The 15,271-nt window shown below is 40.7% G+C and overlaps 1 protein-coding gene across 1 annotated transcript in view; it reads left to right on the top strand.

Annotated features, from left to right (window-relative positions):
- Positions 1 to 15,271, top strand: part of ITCH (itchy E3 ubiquitin protein ligase) — a 111,647-nt gene that overhangs the window by 72,931 nt on the left and 23,445 nt on the right. The window contains 5 exon segments of the mRNA XM_077459148.1: positions 3,686 to 3,810; positions 7,906 to 8,034; positions 9,062 to 9,098; positions 10,017 to 10,168; positions 14,432 to 14,609. Of these exon segments, the coding sequence (XP_077315274.1) occupies positions 3,686 to 3,810; positions 7,906 to 8,034; positions 9,062 to 9,098; positions 10,017 to 10,168; positions 14,432 to 14,609 (621 nt within the window).

Raw genomic sequence — 15,271 nt, 5'->3', positions numbered from 1 at the left:
CCCCAAAAAAAATTCATACCGGACCCTTATCCAAGCACACAGTCCGGCAGGTCAGGAAAGGGGGATGGGGGAGCGAGCAATGCCCTCAACATGGGGGGAGGTGCAACAAGGGCCTCTTCCTGACAACTCTGGCCGTTTCCAGCCCTCCACCCTATGTGAATGAGAGTATTGGGTACATGGAATGGATAGGGGAACAATGTACCCAATACTCATTCACATAGGATGGGGGGGCCGGGATCTGGAGGCTTCCTTGTTAAAGGGGGCTTCCAGATTCCGATAAGCTCCCCGCCCGCAGACCCCGACAACCAACGGCCAGGGTTTTTGGGAAGAGGCTCTTGTCCTCATCAACATGGGGACGAGGTGCTTTGGGGTGGGGCTCCCTCTGCCCCAAAACACCCAGCCCCCATGTTGAAGGTATGCGGCCTGGTACAGTTCGGGGGGGGGGGGGTGCTTGCTCGTCCCCATTCCCTTCCCTGACCTGCCAGGCTGTGTGCTCAGATAAGGGTCTGGTATGGATTTGGGGGGTGACCCCCCCCCCCCCCCCCACACACAGACAGTTTTTTCAGTGTGGGGGTTCCCCTTAAAATCTATACCAGACCAAAGGGCCTGGTATGCTCTTGGAGGGGGGAACCCATGCTGGCGTGGAGTTCCCCTTCAAGATCATCAGAGCACAAGTTGCATGCCAAAGTCAGATCAGTTAAGACGGCGATCAGAATTTGATCCGACTTCAGTGATATTCAATGGGCTGAAGTAAGGTCAAAGTAGTGCAGGGACTACTTTTGAAGTTGGCATGACTTAAAGTCGTACTAATACGAATGGTTGTCATTGAAAATCATGGGGAACGACTTGTCATGTGACTGCATTCCCAAGTCATACAAGTGTAAAATGGTCTTAGATAGGATCAATCTCTCTAATTGTCCTGATCATATATGTCACTGGAAATTAAATTGAAGGTAAATCCAAGAGGAAGTAAAAGTAAATCTCTGAGACACAAATGGAAAATAATAAAAATAAAAAACTGTCAGCAATTTTCACTTGCCACTAATTTATCCAAATGAGAAAAAAATGTAATTGTGGGGCTGTTATTTAAGAAACAAAATCGTATTAAACTCCCTGCAAATGAAGACCCTTAAAGTGTATCTAAAGTCAAAAATATTTTATTTATATAGTTTTAGATGTAGTGGTGACTGGTTAGAACCTCCTTCAGGTTTTGTATTGCTGTTTGCATCCTGTTGGAGAGATTGTCCTGCTGACCACTGTCATTGGGACTGACATTGATGGGGTATCCGTAATTTATAATTGTCCCCATAACAGGAATTGAGAGGCAATCTTCTAATGGAAACACTTGTTCTAGTGTCCACGATCTAAAGCTGGCCATACATTAGGTAAATTATGATTCCTAATAAACTGCTCGAAATTCTCTATGTGGTTGGCCCAGTCGCCACCCCTCCTTGTCTGACTTTTAATTATAAAATCAGAAATTAGATGCTGCCACTGATCAAGTATTCTGTCAGAATACAATAGTCACAAAGGAAGATGCTCTGATGATCTGCTTGTTGCTCTGTGTATAAACCATATGTGTTCTCCCAAAAACAGTGATACACAAAATAAATAAAAAATAATATGCATTAAAGTGTTAACTCAAACACATGCAGTCAGGTCCATAAATATTGGGACATCAACCTAATTCTAATATTTTTGGCTCTATACACCACCACAATGGATTTGAAATGAATCGAACAAGATGTGTTTTAACTGCAGACTTTCAGCTTTAATTTGAGGATATTTACATCCATATCAGGTGAAGGGTGTAGAAATTACAACAGTTTGTATATGTGCCTCCCACTTTTTAAGGGACCAAAAGTAATGGGACAATTAGCTGCTTAGCTGTTCCATGGCCAGGTGTGTATTATTCCCTCATTATTGCTTTTACAAGGAGCAGATAAAAGGTCCAGAGTTAATTTCAAGTGTGCTATTTGCATTTGGAACCTGTTGCTGTCAACTCTCAATATGAGATCCAAAGAGCTGTCACAATCAGTGAAGCAAGCCCATCATTAGACTGAAAAAACAAAACAAACCCATCAGAGAGATAGAAAAAAACGTTGGGTGTGGCCAAATCAACTGTTTGGAACATCTTTAAAGTGGTTGTAAACCCTCTGGGACCACTTTAACCTACAGGTAATCCTAGATTAAGGCTCACCTGTAGGTGCAAGAAATATCTCCTTAACTTACACGGTTAAGGAGATGTTTTACAAAAACTGGGCACTGCTGTCTAATTTGTAAATACCCTCAAATTAAAGCTGAAAGTCTGCAGTTAAAGCACATCTTGTTCGTTTCATTTCATATACATTGTGGTGGTGTATAGAGCCAAAAAGTTTAGAATTGTGTCGACGTCTCAATATTTATGTACCTGAATGTAAGCAATAAATCAAGACTAAAATGTGATCACATGTGAATTTAACAGAAAAGTCCATGCATTTATCCAGCTATCAAAATTAATCCTTTAAGTCCATCAATGTTCATCCATCCCACATCTAAAATTCTCCAGCATGCAAAATAGTGTAACCATTGAGAAGTGAAGACAATGTAATATGTGAATGTATAAAAAAAAAAAAAAAGCCCATCAGTGTATCTAGCCTTTCAGGTGAATCGGTGAGATCCATCCATAGTTAACCTGTGTACACCAGCCTCTTACCAGCAATAAAGACCCCAAATTATAGGTGATCTATAAGCGCTCGGGGGTGTAAGGATCTTGCAGCATGTATTTCATCCACAACAGACGTGCACCTCAAGTCAGAAGCAGAGCGCTTATCACATCAAGTTACAAACACCGCCACTTGTATCGGCTCTAGCAGGCAGGTGACATCAGCTCAGGTTCTGCCCACAAAGGAATATGTGCCTGTCTGCGCTGTATAGAATGAATGGAGGAATCACCTAGGTCAGTGATGGCGAACCTTGACACCCCAGATGTTTTGGAACTACATTTCCCACGATACTCATGCACTCTGCAGTGTAGTAAAGCATCATGGGAAATGTAGTTCTAAAACATCTGGGGTGCCAAGGTTCGCCATCACTGACCTAGGTTGTGTGTGTTTTTATTTTTTTTACATGTCCTTTCGCTTTCTGTAATGTCTTTTGGACAGGAATTGAAGGGAAATCTCCCCTACAATACAAATGGCAAAAAAAGGATGATGGGTTAATTCTTCCCTGCTCTATCCAAACCCTAAAAAAAGTTTTGGCTTTACATACATTTTACTACTTTCCTATTTAGCATTTAAGTAATCCTCATTTCAAGAGCTACAGCCTCTAGCAGTAACCTGAAGTTCGACACATTACTGGGTGTGTTCGTTACTTGGTCCACCAGCCTCTACTTGTTACCTCCTTTGTCCTATCTGACATAGAGGCCTGCGGGAGAAACCACAATGTGCTATGGGAGATGCAGGCAACCAAAATTTCAAAAAAATTTTGATTTTAGGATTCTGCTGCTGGAGGCGGCACCTCTTGAAGATGACGTAAAAGTGACTGGTAGAAAACGTTGTACGTTTTTAACCTGTATTAACGTATCTGATAATACAGTTTGTAACTGCTACATTTGTAATACTGCATCAGTCTCATCATAAAATAACTACTATAAACTGCTGTTAACTACTATAGTTTAATTATGCCTTCTTTTCTTGTTTTGCAGGATTGTTACCCCATTCAGTGTGCTAAATTTTCGGGTGTGGAGTCACCAGACTCTAAAATCAGATGCTTTACTTGGTAGCGCATCCCTGAACCTGCATGAGACCCTGATCGCAAATAACATGAAATGTGAGTATGGGACCCTACAGATCATGTACAAAATGTGTCTGGTAGAGCATCCAGTCTGATTCACCCTTTCCACATTTTATAGCTTGCCCTAAACTGCTGAAAGTGAGACGCCACTTGCATCATCACGGGGCGCTACTCTTTTCATGAACAGCAACATGGGACACAATTCCTATCACACTAATGATGGGGCACTATTTTTCCCACTAACACTTGACAATGGGGCACTATTCCTCCCACTGACACCAATGATAGAGTACTATTCCTTCCCCTACTGACCACAAACACTAGGTCATTTTTTACTCCCACTGACTACTGAGCATGAGGCACTGTTTCCTTGACTGGATTGTTTTCAATGGTGCTGGGGCATTTTCTGCGCCATCATAATCTGGCCCCCCTAAAGTATTAAGGACAATGCGTTATCCTTTTTTTTTTTTTTTAAAAAGCTTGAAGATCCATGGACTAGACTGGAGATTAGACTTTGTTTAGGAAGCCAACTATAGGGCATTGATAAAGCAGCAATGTGAGGTTGCATTTTACATTTTTCAGTTTTCTGAGAGGAGAAAGGAGAAAAATCTATAGATAAGAGAACATCTAGGAATGCACCTTTTATATGTAGTAGACTTATGTAACAAATGTCTATACTGTGCCACAGATTCCTCAATAAATGTTAATCCCTATAGTGGCAACCCTTGCTGCTCCTCCAACATCCCTGTGTAATTTACACAGTGCAAATGAAGAAAAAACAACCAAAATTGACCCCTAGGTTCGTGTAAACCCTTAACATGGTATTATGTACACAATTTAAGTAAAACCTTCAAAATATCAGAAACTCCCTAATAAATCACCCCTATGAAAGTGTACAATAATCAATATAATCAAAAGTGAGACTGATAAATAGATTTCTCCGTATCACAGTAAGTGTTTCCCGGGTGACACTATACACATTGAGGCGGGGACACGTTATGTCTGACATCCCGTCCGATTATCGAGGTCCGGATAGTAGAACGTGCACCGAATTGCCATCTTGTTGGTGGGATGAATGGTGATACGGAGAGAGATGGCACAATTACGTGCGAGTGGGAAATTTATACACTCTGTTGGTATGAAACTTAAAGAGGAAGTAAACCCCTTCAAACCACTTTGACCTACAGGTAAGCCTAGATTAAGGCTTACCTGTAGGTCCAAGCAATATCTCCTAAACCTATATGGTTTAGGAGATATTTGCCCAAAAATGGGCATCGCTGTCTACGGCGCATGCGCCGTAGACAGCGGCGCGCAGGCGCACTAAATGCGGCAAGTCCAAGAATGGATTTGCCTAATTTGTCGACTCCCGTGCGCATGCGCGGGAGTGACGTCATCGGGGCTTCGCCGCTGTCATTGGTCGGAGCTGCGAGACGCCACCAGCAAGATGGATGCGGCGGACTACAGGGATCAGCAGCGACTTCGCTGGCTCCTGTGTCAGGTAAGTGACACATAATGAGCTACTATGCGATGCATAGTAGTCCATTATGCTTTACCTTTGCAGGGAAAAAAATAGGAAGTAAACCCATCAGGGTTTACTTCCTCCTTAATAAATGGGTTGCACTATGATCCTGTTTTTTGTGGTTTACTGCTGCGTCTGGGGATTCGTGGGGGGATAGACTAAAAATTTGGTCTCGTCACTACCTATGTTTAAGACTCCTAACGAGTGGGCCAAGACCCACTTCACCCTAGGTCTAGGGATCTGGTGAGTCCTAACTGGATAGGGGGTCATGGTGTGCACTATGGCTGTAACAACTAATCGATTAATCGACAACTGATTGATTATGAAATTGATTAATATTTTCATAATCGATTAATCGGCCAGTAACATAATGGGGTTAAAAAAAAACTAAAATGAGCCCTTTTTAGTACAAAAAGAGCAAATAATCACTACTGTAAATATTACTTTCACAGTAAAAAAAAAAAAATAAACCCCTTACAGTAGTGATGATCTGCTTTTTTTTATACTATCAAAGGCTCATTTTAGTTTAACCCCATTACGTTACTAAACGTCTTGGGCCTGGTTCATATTTATGTGTTTTTTGGTGCTTTTTGCAGAGACGCACTACAGTTCATTTACATGGTTTCCTATGGGACACGATCACATCTGTACTTTTTTCAGCCGCTGGGTATTTAGAAAAGATTTGATCTGAGTCTGATATTTACCAGATTCACCCTTTTAAAAGTATATATCCTCTAATAATATATACAGTATACTTACCATATAGTTGGTTATTTTTTTACCACTGCATACAGAGATATTTAAGAATAAATTGCCTTTTTTTTTTTTTTTTTAACTTTACATATTAACTAAATTATACACCACACTTTTTCTTAAGATTATTAATCGATTAATCAAAACAATAATCGGCCAACTAATTGATCATGAAAATAATCGTTAGTTGCAGCCCTAGTGTGCACACACAGAGGGGCACTGAGTGGCGATGGTCAGTCTGATTTGCATGGAGTGTGTAGAGCACATTGGAAGGGAGTTTTACACGTGGACTTTGGCACTGTTGATGGACTTTAAGTTTATGCACTTTATCTGTTTTTTTATTTATCAGTCTCACTTTTGCTTATACTTGATTATTGTGCACTTCCATAGGGGTGATTTATATGGTGTTTCTGATGTAGTAGACTTGAATCTTCATGCATATAGTGTGTTTCCTTCTTCCTTCATTTTATTTTATTTTTTACACTACATACTATTTATCTGACTCGTGAAGGAAAACGTTTCATGTACAGCGCTGGTTATGAAACATGACAAGCTCGGTTTGTCTATTCATAGTTCCTGCTTGTCCCTTAAGATAACATCATTCTAATTTCCCAGTAGTCAGCACTTTCCTTGGTCATGTGACTGGATGTCACACCACTGGAAGATAAGCTACTGAAGAGTAAACTACAGCTGCAGGATTTACATGATTTTTTTTTTTTTTTTTTTAAACCTACTGATGATGATAATTTGTAGATATAATCTGTTTATTAAATCATTAACTGTGCCACTGAATGCAACAGAACTGTCTAAATGCGAACAAGGTCTCATGCACACTGGATGTTTTTCTAACTCTTAAGCCTAGTACACACCACTGGGTTGAAGGGGGGGAAAAAAGACAGCTCTGAAAGGCGCTGTACTAACAATCTGATGATAGTACAGTGCCCCCCTGCTGTTCTATTGTGTTCTGACAGGGGAATGCCCCCCCCCCCTTCCCACCATTGTCTGAGGGCGCTGATCAGGAGGCAGTCAGCTGCTGCTTTTCCAGCATTCTCAGTTCAGCCGGCTTCTGTTGGACCGGCTGACATACACACAGTGCGACATTGGTCAGTGTGTACTAGGCGACTCCTTTCCTTATGGCAGCAGAGTTTTTGCGGAAAAAATGCTCGACGCTTATAAACTTATAACGTGTTTAGGCGCATCAATCGCTTGAGCACTAATTTATTTCATCGGCCATAATAACTATTTTTATTTTGTCTGTTCAAATAAATGAATGTGCAAATGGTAAACGCCCCTAGTGCTTAGGCACATCAAGCATTTTTTCTGCCAAAACCCTGCTGCTTCTGGACGTGCGCTGACTGTGTGTGTGTTGTATTTTTTTTTTTTTTTCCTGCCTCTAAATGCCTATGTGTGCATGGACACATAGGCTAACATGCAGAGCTTTTAAAGGCAGGAGAAAAAAATGCCAAATACCCCTAGGAGCAGCAGAAAAAACATCCAGTGTGCATGAGGCCTTAATATTGGCCTCTACTAATCCCCTGTACAGCTGTAGGTCAATCGGATGTGCCGTATGTGTGTGCTGACAAGGAACCGGTGTATATATACTAATAAGAACAGAGAGCTGAGCAGAGGGATGCTCCTGTTGTCTTGTCCAGTCATAGACCTGGGGGGAGGGGCATGTAAGTGACTGCGTTACTTCAGTGGCCACAATTCTTTTCTTCTGCTTGTCTGCAAATAATTTTTTTAATAATTTTTTATACACCTATCCATGCTCATAGAATCCATGTACTGATTTGCCCCTTGAAGATTGTTGGTTTTAGATTTAAAAAAATGTTTTCTTTTTTTTTTTTTTTTGTTCTCAGTGGAAGAAGTTGTTGTGAGTTTACAGCTACAAGGTGATCGGGAAACAGTCGGTGACTTATCGGTGTGTCTTAATGGACTGCAGGTTGATCCGGAGATCTTAACAAATGGTGATGTCACTTGTATATCAGGTAGGAGTTGTATTGTATCTATAATCACAGTGGCTTGTATGGGGTTGGAGGTGTTGGGAATATAATAAAGTGAAATTCCAGTCAAAATCTAAATAAGCCTAATCCTGCTCCCACCCCTATTCTAAGCCTATTCTATCTACTCTATAAAAGGAAAGATGCATATACTTTCCTAAACAGGGCTACACAAGGATTAAAATTGAATTTTTATGGCCAGCTTTAAGTGAATTTTAGAGTAGTCATGAGTCTATTCAGGAGGTCAGCAGTTGCAGCTCCCCTTTTTTTTTTTTTTTTTTTTTTTGTGACAAAAGCAATAGCTTTGGCTATTCAGTGATGCTTACCATTGCTTCTCAAGTGATCCATGTAGCTATGGCAGCCAAAGGAAATACCTGGTATTTCTTAGTATGAAGGTGTATGTGGCTCACTCCATGTAATTATACTGGTGCTTAGTTTTGGCTGAGCAATGTCGCATGTGGTGGAGCAGTCCATAGCAATGTGCAAGCTTCAAATGCAGATACTCAGGACAGGGATGTCTGTCTTCATTCACAGTGGCTGAACAGGGAAGAAAAGGAAAGTTAGGTGTCTGCAGCTGGGGGGCATTAAAGAGAACTTGCCATGTTGTCCTGCATGGGTAAACACATGAGTACTTTAATTCTGTCTGAGTCATGTGTATTCAGATCAAGAGAACACTAGCATTACAGGACAGACACGTGGTAAGCATTGTATGTAAATTTCAAGAAGAATCATTTCGAATAAATACGTTTTTTTTTTTTTTTGTCCTTTTTTTCATAGCTGGTGCATAACCACCATGGTCCATGCACAATCCTCATACTAGTTTAGTGCCCTGCATTAGAGTCTGTACAGGCATCACCAGGTGAAATCCAAAACTATCAGAATCAGCAAGCATTTATACGCCTTTAAAATATGCCATTTAGTCATTGAAAGGTTCTATTTTTTGAGTTTATATTTTGGGTATCTATACAGCTTCAACTGATTTTAACATTTTGTGTTTTTGTACTTGGTTCCACAGATAATGCCAGAACTCAGACCGACTCCACTTCTACCAGGCAAGCTTTTTAGTATATCTTTGACATGTTGGGTGTTTGTTTGCTTGACTGAAAAGTTTTAGGCCTATTTTTGATCAGTTAGGCTCCATTCACACCTGGGCATTTTGGGAACATTTTGGGAAGCCAGCAATCTCAAAACATTGGCAAAATCAAGCTTTAGGTGCCATTCTTTTTATTGCCAGCTAAAACGTAGTGCGGATTTGCCTACATTTTTGCACAATTTATCACATGGTAATCGCGGCAAATGGCATGGCATGAAGCTCATCGCCCAAAAGAAAATCCTGCTCTCTTTTTTGGGTGACCAGCTTCACGCAATGCATTTTTGCTTTGATTGCCACTTGATAAATCGCATGATAAACCTGGAAAAAAACTGCACCACATTTTTGGTGCCATTGAAAATAATAGCACCTAAGCATGCGTTTTGAGTTCACAGGCAGAATCGGTGATTCTGTTGCAATCCCTAAACGCCCAGGTGTGAATGGCGCCTACATGATTACATTACATAATTCCATGTCTGACTTTTCTACGCCTTTCTGTTGCAGATTAAACATTTATAATGTGGGTTTTAAATGAACAGCCACAAAATTCAGTTATGTTACTTAGCAATATTCAAAATATTTTCTTACAGGTCATCTCAAAAGGTTGCAAAAGGAATATTTCTGTATACCCTTTGTTCACTTGCTGTTGAGGAATTTTCTGTTCTGGTTAATTTCCCCACCTATTACATATCAATAGAATGATCTTTCCTTCATAGTGTAGAATACTCAATAGGGATACCTTCTGAATGGCTTGTGGAAGAAAGCACGGACACACCCCAGTATGGAGAAATATCACCATTAGGCTCTCCAAGAGATCTTATAGAATACATCTATAAATGTTGTGCTACCTAGAAGTTTTCATAATCTCTTTCATTTTCAGTATGGATACTGCCGATGGCAGAACTTCTGTTGATAACATGTCAACCAATGGCACCAATTCACCATCTCTGTCCAATGGAGGCTTCAAACCTAGCAGGCCCCCAAGACCATCACGGCCCCCTCCACCAACCCCTCAGAGGGCATCCATTTCAGGTATGACAGTTATGGCTGGTCTTGGCTTTGTATGCAGGGCACCATCATTCAGGGGCCAACACAGCTTGAATGCTATCTTTTACCAAGTAAACATTATGCTGGTAATATTGTTTTCTGACAGGAAATCTGGTCATACGCTTTACAGTCTGATCAACCTTCTTTAGTTCTACTAATAACTATGTGGTGCAAAGGTCTGCCTGATTAAATACTGCGCAAATGCATGGTTTGTCCGCACCCACCAATTGGGCCATAACCTTATGACTACTGACTAGTAAAGTGAATAGCATTGATTATCTTGTTACCATGACATCTGAATGTCAGTAGGACATATTAGGCAGTAAGTGGACATGTTTGTGTTAAAAGCAGAAACAATGGGCAAGTGTAAGGATTTGAACAACTTTGAGAAGGGCCAAATTGTAATGAGTAGACGGCTATCTAAGAGCATCTGCAAAACTATAGATCTTGTGGGATTTTTCCAGTTTTCAGGTATCAGGAACTACCAAAAGAGGTCCGGGGAAGGAAAACCAATACATTTTGCTACAAGGGTCATGAATGTCTAAGGCTCATTGGTGTACATGGGGAGCAAAGGCTGGCCCATGTAGTCCGATCCAATAGTAGAGCTACTTAGTAAAAAAAAGTTCATACTAGTTCCCATAGAAAGGTGTCAGAACACAGTGCATTGCAGTTTGTTGTGTATAAGGGTTGCAAAGCCAGACAGGTCAGGGTGCCCCTGCTGACCCGTGTCCAAAGCAGCTACAATGGGCATGTGAGCATCAGAACTGGACCATGGAGCAATGGAAGAAGGAAGCCTGGTCTGATGAATACAAGAATGGTTTGAGGAACACAAGTGTGAGGTGTTGATTTGGCCTCCAATGTCTCCAGATCTTTAAATTATTGAATACCTCAAGATTAAATGGGATTTTTAAGGCAATGTATAAAATATGTACTACTTTTATAAAAAAAATGTTTTTATTGTAAATACGAAAAAAAAAAGAAAAAATACTATATATACTTAAAAAGTCCATAGTATGACATTGTTATATTGGCATACAATAATGTGCATTAAACAATACCACATGCATAAATATGCGACAAACAGGCGGCTATTCCAAATAACAATGTCATACTATGGACTTTTTATGTATATATAGTATTTTTTCTTTTTCGTATTTACAATAAAAAAAAATTTTTTAAGAAAAGTACTACATATTTTATACATTGCCTTAAAAATCCCATTTAATCTTGAGGTATTCAACAATTTAGTCTACTATTCGGGCATGATGGCAATGACATGCCATAGCATATGAATCTAAAAATATTCTTGACATGTCTCCAGATCTCAATCCAGTTGAGCATCTGTGGGATGTTCTGGACAAAAAGGTACGATCTATGGAGACCCCACCTCACAGCTTACAGGACTTAAAGATCTGCTACCGATGGCTTACTGTCAGATACCACAGCATATCTTCAGAGGTCTAGTGGAGTCCATGCCTTGATGGAATATGCTGGGTGGCCAAAATTTTATGGCTGTTTGTATAATATAATCTCCAGGCTCCTACCATGGTGAATGGAAGGTCGGTGCACTGGGGATTGTTGCAGTGTATATACACGGTGTGCGAAAAAGTTTATGGACACCTGACCATCACGCCTACATGAGCCAGTTTAACATCTCATTGTGGAGCCATGGACATTAATAATAAAGCTATAACAGCCCCCCACTCATTCCAGAAAGCTTTTTTTGTAAGATTTTCACATGTCTGGTGAAATCTGTGCCCTTTCAACCAAAGTATTTGTGAGGTCATGAACAGATGTTGTACAAGACCTGGCATTCAGGCTTGGTTCAAACTGCTGCGATGCAAGAACCTGTGCAAATCCAGTATGGGTTCCCACATCGCATCTCCCCCACAGGCAGTTCACACTGCCCTATGCGAACCGCTGTGGGTGTCAATACAAAGTTAATTTTCGCATCTACGCGAGGAGCTAAATTCATTACTTATGGACAAAGCAAAAGCTAAATTAACCTGTTGCAGGCGGGCATTTTATGAGTTTGGGAACAAGCCCAGCAGGATGCTAGCTAAAGCTGTTAGAGAGACCAGAGCACGTAATCATATCACGCGTATTAATACCCCTGGGAATGCTCCTCGCAGACGATCGCACAGGCCTTTGGGGACTATTATGCCACCCTTTATCAGTTAGAGGGTCTGTCTTCATCCTCAATGTCACGCAGTAAATGGGAGGCTGCCAGGGCATATCTCCAAGCGTCGGGAATGCCCAGGGTGCCTGATGGGAGAGCCAGGGATTTGGATGTACCAATTACAATTGAGGAGCTTTTAGGAGCCCTAAAGTCACTCAAATCGGGTAAAGCCCCTGGTCCCGATGGTTATACCCTGTCTTACTACAAGACTTTCTCTGATAAATTGGTGCAGTGATTTATACCGGCCTTTAACTCCCTACGTGATGGGCAGACAATACCGGCAGAAACATTATTAGGTCATATATCTGTAATCCTCAAAGAGGGGAAAGGCGCTTCCAAGTGCCCTAGCTATCGTACAATTTCCCTGTTCAATGTGGACCTTAAGATTTTTACGAAAATTCTCACCACCAGATTGAGCCATATTTCCTCCCTAATACATCCCGATCAAGTGGGTTTTATCCCTGATAGAGAAGACTGAGAGAATATGCAGCGAGTCCTGAGTGCCATACATTTCTTCCAAAGTTATCATAAACCCCTAGTGCTTATATCCGCGGATGCGGAGAAAGCATTTGATAGGGTGAATTGGATATTTTTGAAAGCCACGTTGCAACATCTAGGTTTGGGGAATAGGATGCGGAGCTGGTTTACAAGCTTATATTCCGCACTGAGTGCCAGGGAAAAAATCAATGACAGAATATCCGATCCCTTTTCCAGACATAATGGGATGCGCCAGGGTTGCCCACTTTCACCCACTTTCACCCATCTTTTTTTCTTACGATGGAACCCTTTTTAAGAACTGTCCATACCGATACAAATATCAGGGGTATCCCAACAAAAGGTGAGGAACATAAGCTTGCCGCTTACGCTGATGATTTTTTTATTTTATTTTTTATAACCTCTGCAGTCACATCCCTCCTATCCCTGCTGATGGAGTTACACACATATAGTGCACTTTCTAATTGTGTTACAATTTACAGAAACAAGCATCCCACCATTATAGCATCCTTTTTATTATAACACCTGCCCATCTCCAATTTACTATTACAGATATTGCCAGGCTACATTATCTTAAGCACATATTAATTTGTCAAACTTTCTTTGTAGTCATTTTATTCTGCACAAAGTTTACCATACGCAAAACTTTATAAAATCAGGATTGGGGAGAATTCGCATTGTAGAATTCATGTTGTAAAACCACCCACACGGCACATCTCATACTTTTTTGTGGAGCTGGCCAAAATTCAAAGGTTATTGGAACGGGGTTATTATAATACTAAATTAATTGTATGCTCTTACCCTAACCCCTGATCCTATTACGTGTATCCTAGGGCACATCGAATCCACTGTGTTGGATGACAATTTAACCTTAGCAGTCATAAGATTGCTCTTTATTGCACTAAAAAAAAAAAAGCTTACTTTAAAATGTGTATCTGCTAACCCTCCAACTGTATGCTAATGGAAATCTGAGCTGAATAGATGCATCTTATTTGCAATACATGCGTACCTCCCCTGTAATGCAATGCATAATTTCAGTGTAGCATGGGCTAGATGGCTGGATGTAATGCATCTTTTTTTTTTTTTTCTGGGAAACACTGTTACCTGTGGAAAAATTGCCTGTTTTTGTGACCTCAATGAGGTATTTGGGTGGCAACTCTGTTTAAAAATGGAAATGCATGTGTTCAGTGCTATACCTTTTTGGTCTTTCTATACTCTTTTACACTAGGTCTTTCTGTTTTGCATGACAGTTTCTCTGTTGCTATGTTAATTAAAAAAAAAAACAAAAAAAAAAAAAACGTTTGTCTTAAAATTAAATCTGATTTTAAAAAAGGGAATACATTCTAAATGATTCTATTGCAAGATTTTTATTGAGAGTTTTAATAATGCGCACAAATATAAATATGGTGATAATTTCAAAATGTATTGCAATGTTTGCTGTCGCAGTTCCTAAAAGATCTCAAATATGGGTGACTATTGCTGTTTTCAAGGAACAAGAGTGAAAGCATTGAAACATTTAAAACGCCTCAAATGCCCAAACACACCCTTGAAAGTGTTTGTTTTTGTTATTCTAGCATCTCCCAATGGCGTCTTTCTAAACAACTCGGATGCTTCAGTGAACGTAGCAGGCAGCAGTGTGGCCCCTGAAACAGATCCATCGTCTACTGCAGTACCCGTGTCCAGACAGATAGCTCCAGTCAACATGGATAACCAGAGATATCCACCTGTCGCCCAAGGGGCGCTACCTCCTGGGTATGGGGATAATTGCATGTTTACATTATTGTAGGCTGTATAAGCTATTAGACATGTGTTTTATCTCTCCTTATCTGTTTCAGAAGAAATATTAAAGTCCAACTTCTTTTTTTATTTTCCAAAAAGTGAAAAAGAGTTAGCATTTCTGTCAGGCTTCCTTACTGCACAACAGTCTCATAACCACTAATGACGTTTTATGTGCTTGGCCAATGGTGGCTAGTCAATGTCCAATGCGAGAAAGCCAGCACATCATGTGAATGAAGACATTTTCCTGACAATCCATAAGAGACCTGAAGTTTTGGAGACATGGTGGTCCCCTTAATCAGGGTAATCTTTGTGTCTGAAATGTTAGTCTGGTCCGTTATAGAACCAAAAGTGGACTTATACTTACCTTCACTCCAGCTCTGAGCTGTCCCAGAACTCCCCGCTGACCACTGTCATCTTCAGCTGGGTGTCTTCCAGGTACTGATCTCCAGCCATTTCAATTGGCCAGGCCGTGGTGATGTCACACCTGCATGCGCAGGCATTCAGTAAGCTCGGCATTGCCAAAATTGTGTACTGACTTGTGCCTCATTGAAATGGACTAAGCACAGGTTTCCTCAAGATTGTCGGCTGAGGAAGTACACACTCCTGGCTTCTATAGTAGCAAGGATTGTGTTAAA

The sequence above is a fragment of the Lithobates pipiens genome, unplaced genomic scaffold, assembly GCF_037356315.1.
Source record: "Lithobates pipiens isolate NorthernLeopardFrog02 unplaced genomic scaffold, aLitPip1_a1.2 Scaffold_28, whole genome shotgun sequence".
NCBI classification, from domain to species: Eukaryota; Metazoa; Chordata; class Amphibia; order Anura; family Ranidae; genus Lithobates; species Lithobates pipiens.
Note: the sequence above shows the minus strand (reverse complement) of the source record. Positions and strands in the feature narration are given on the sequence as shown.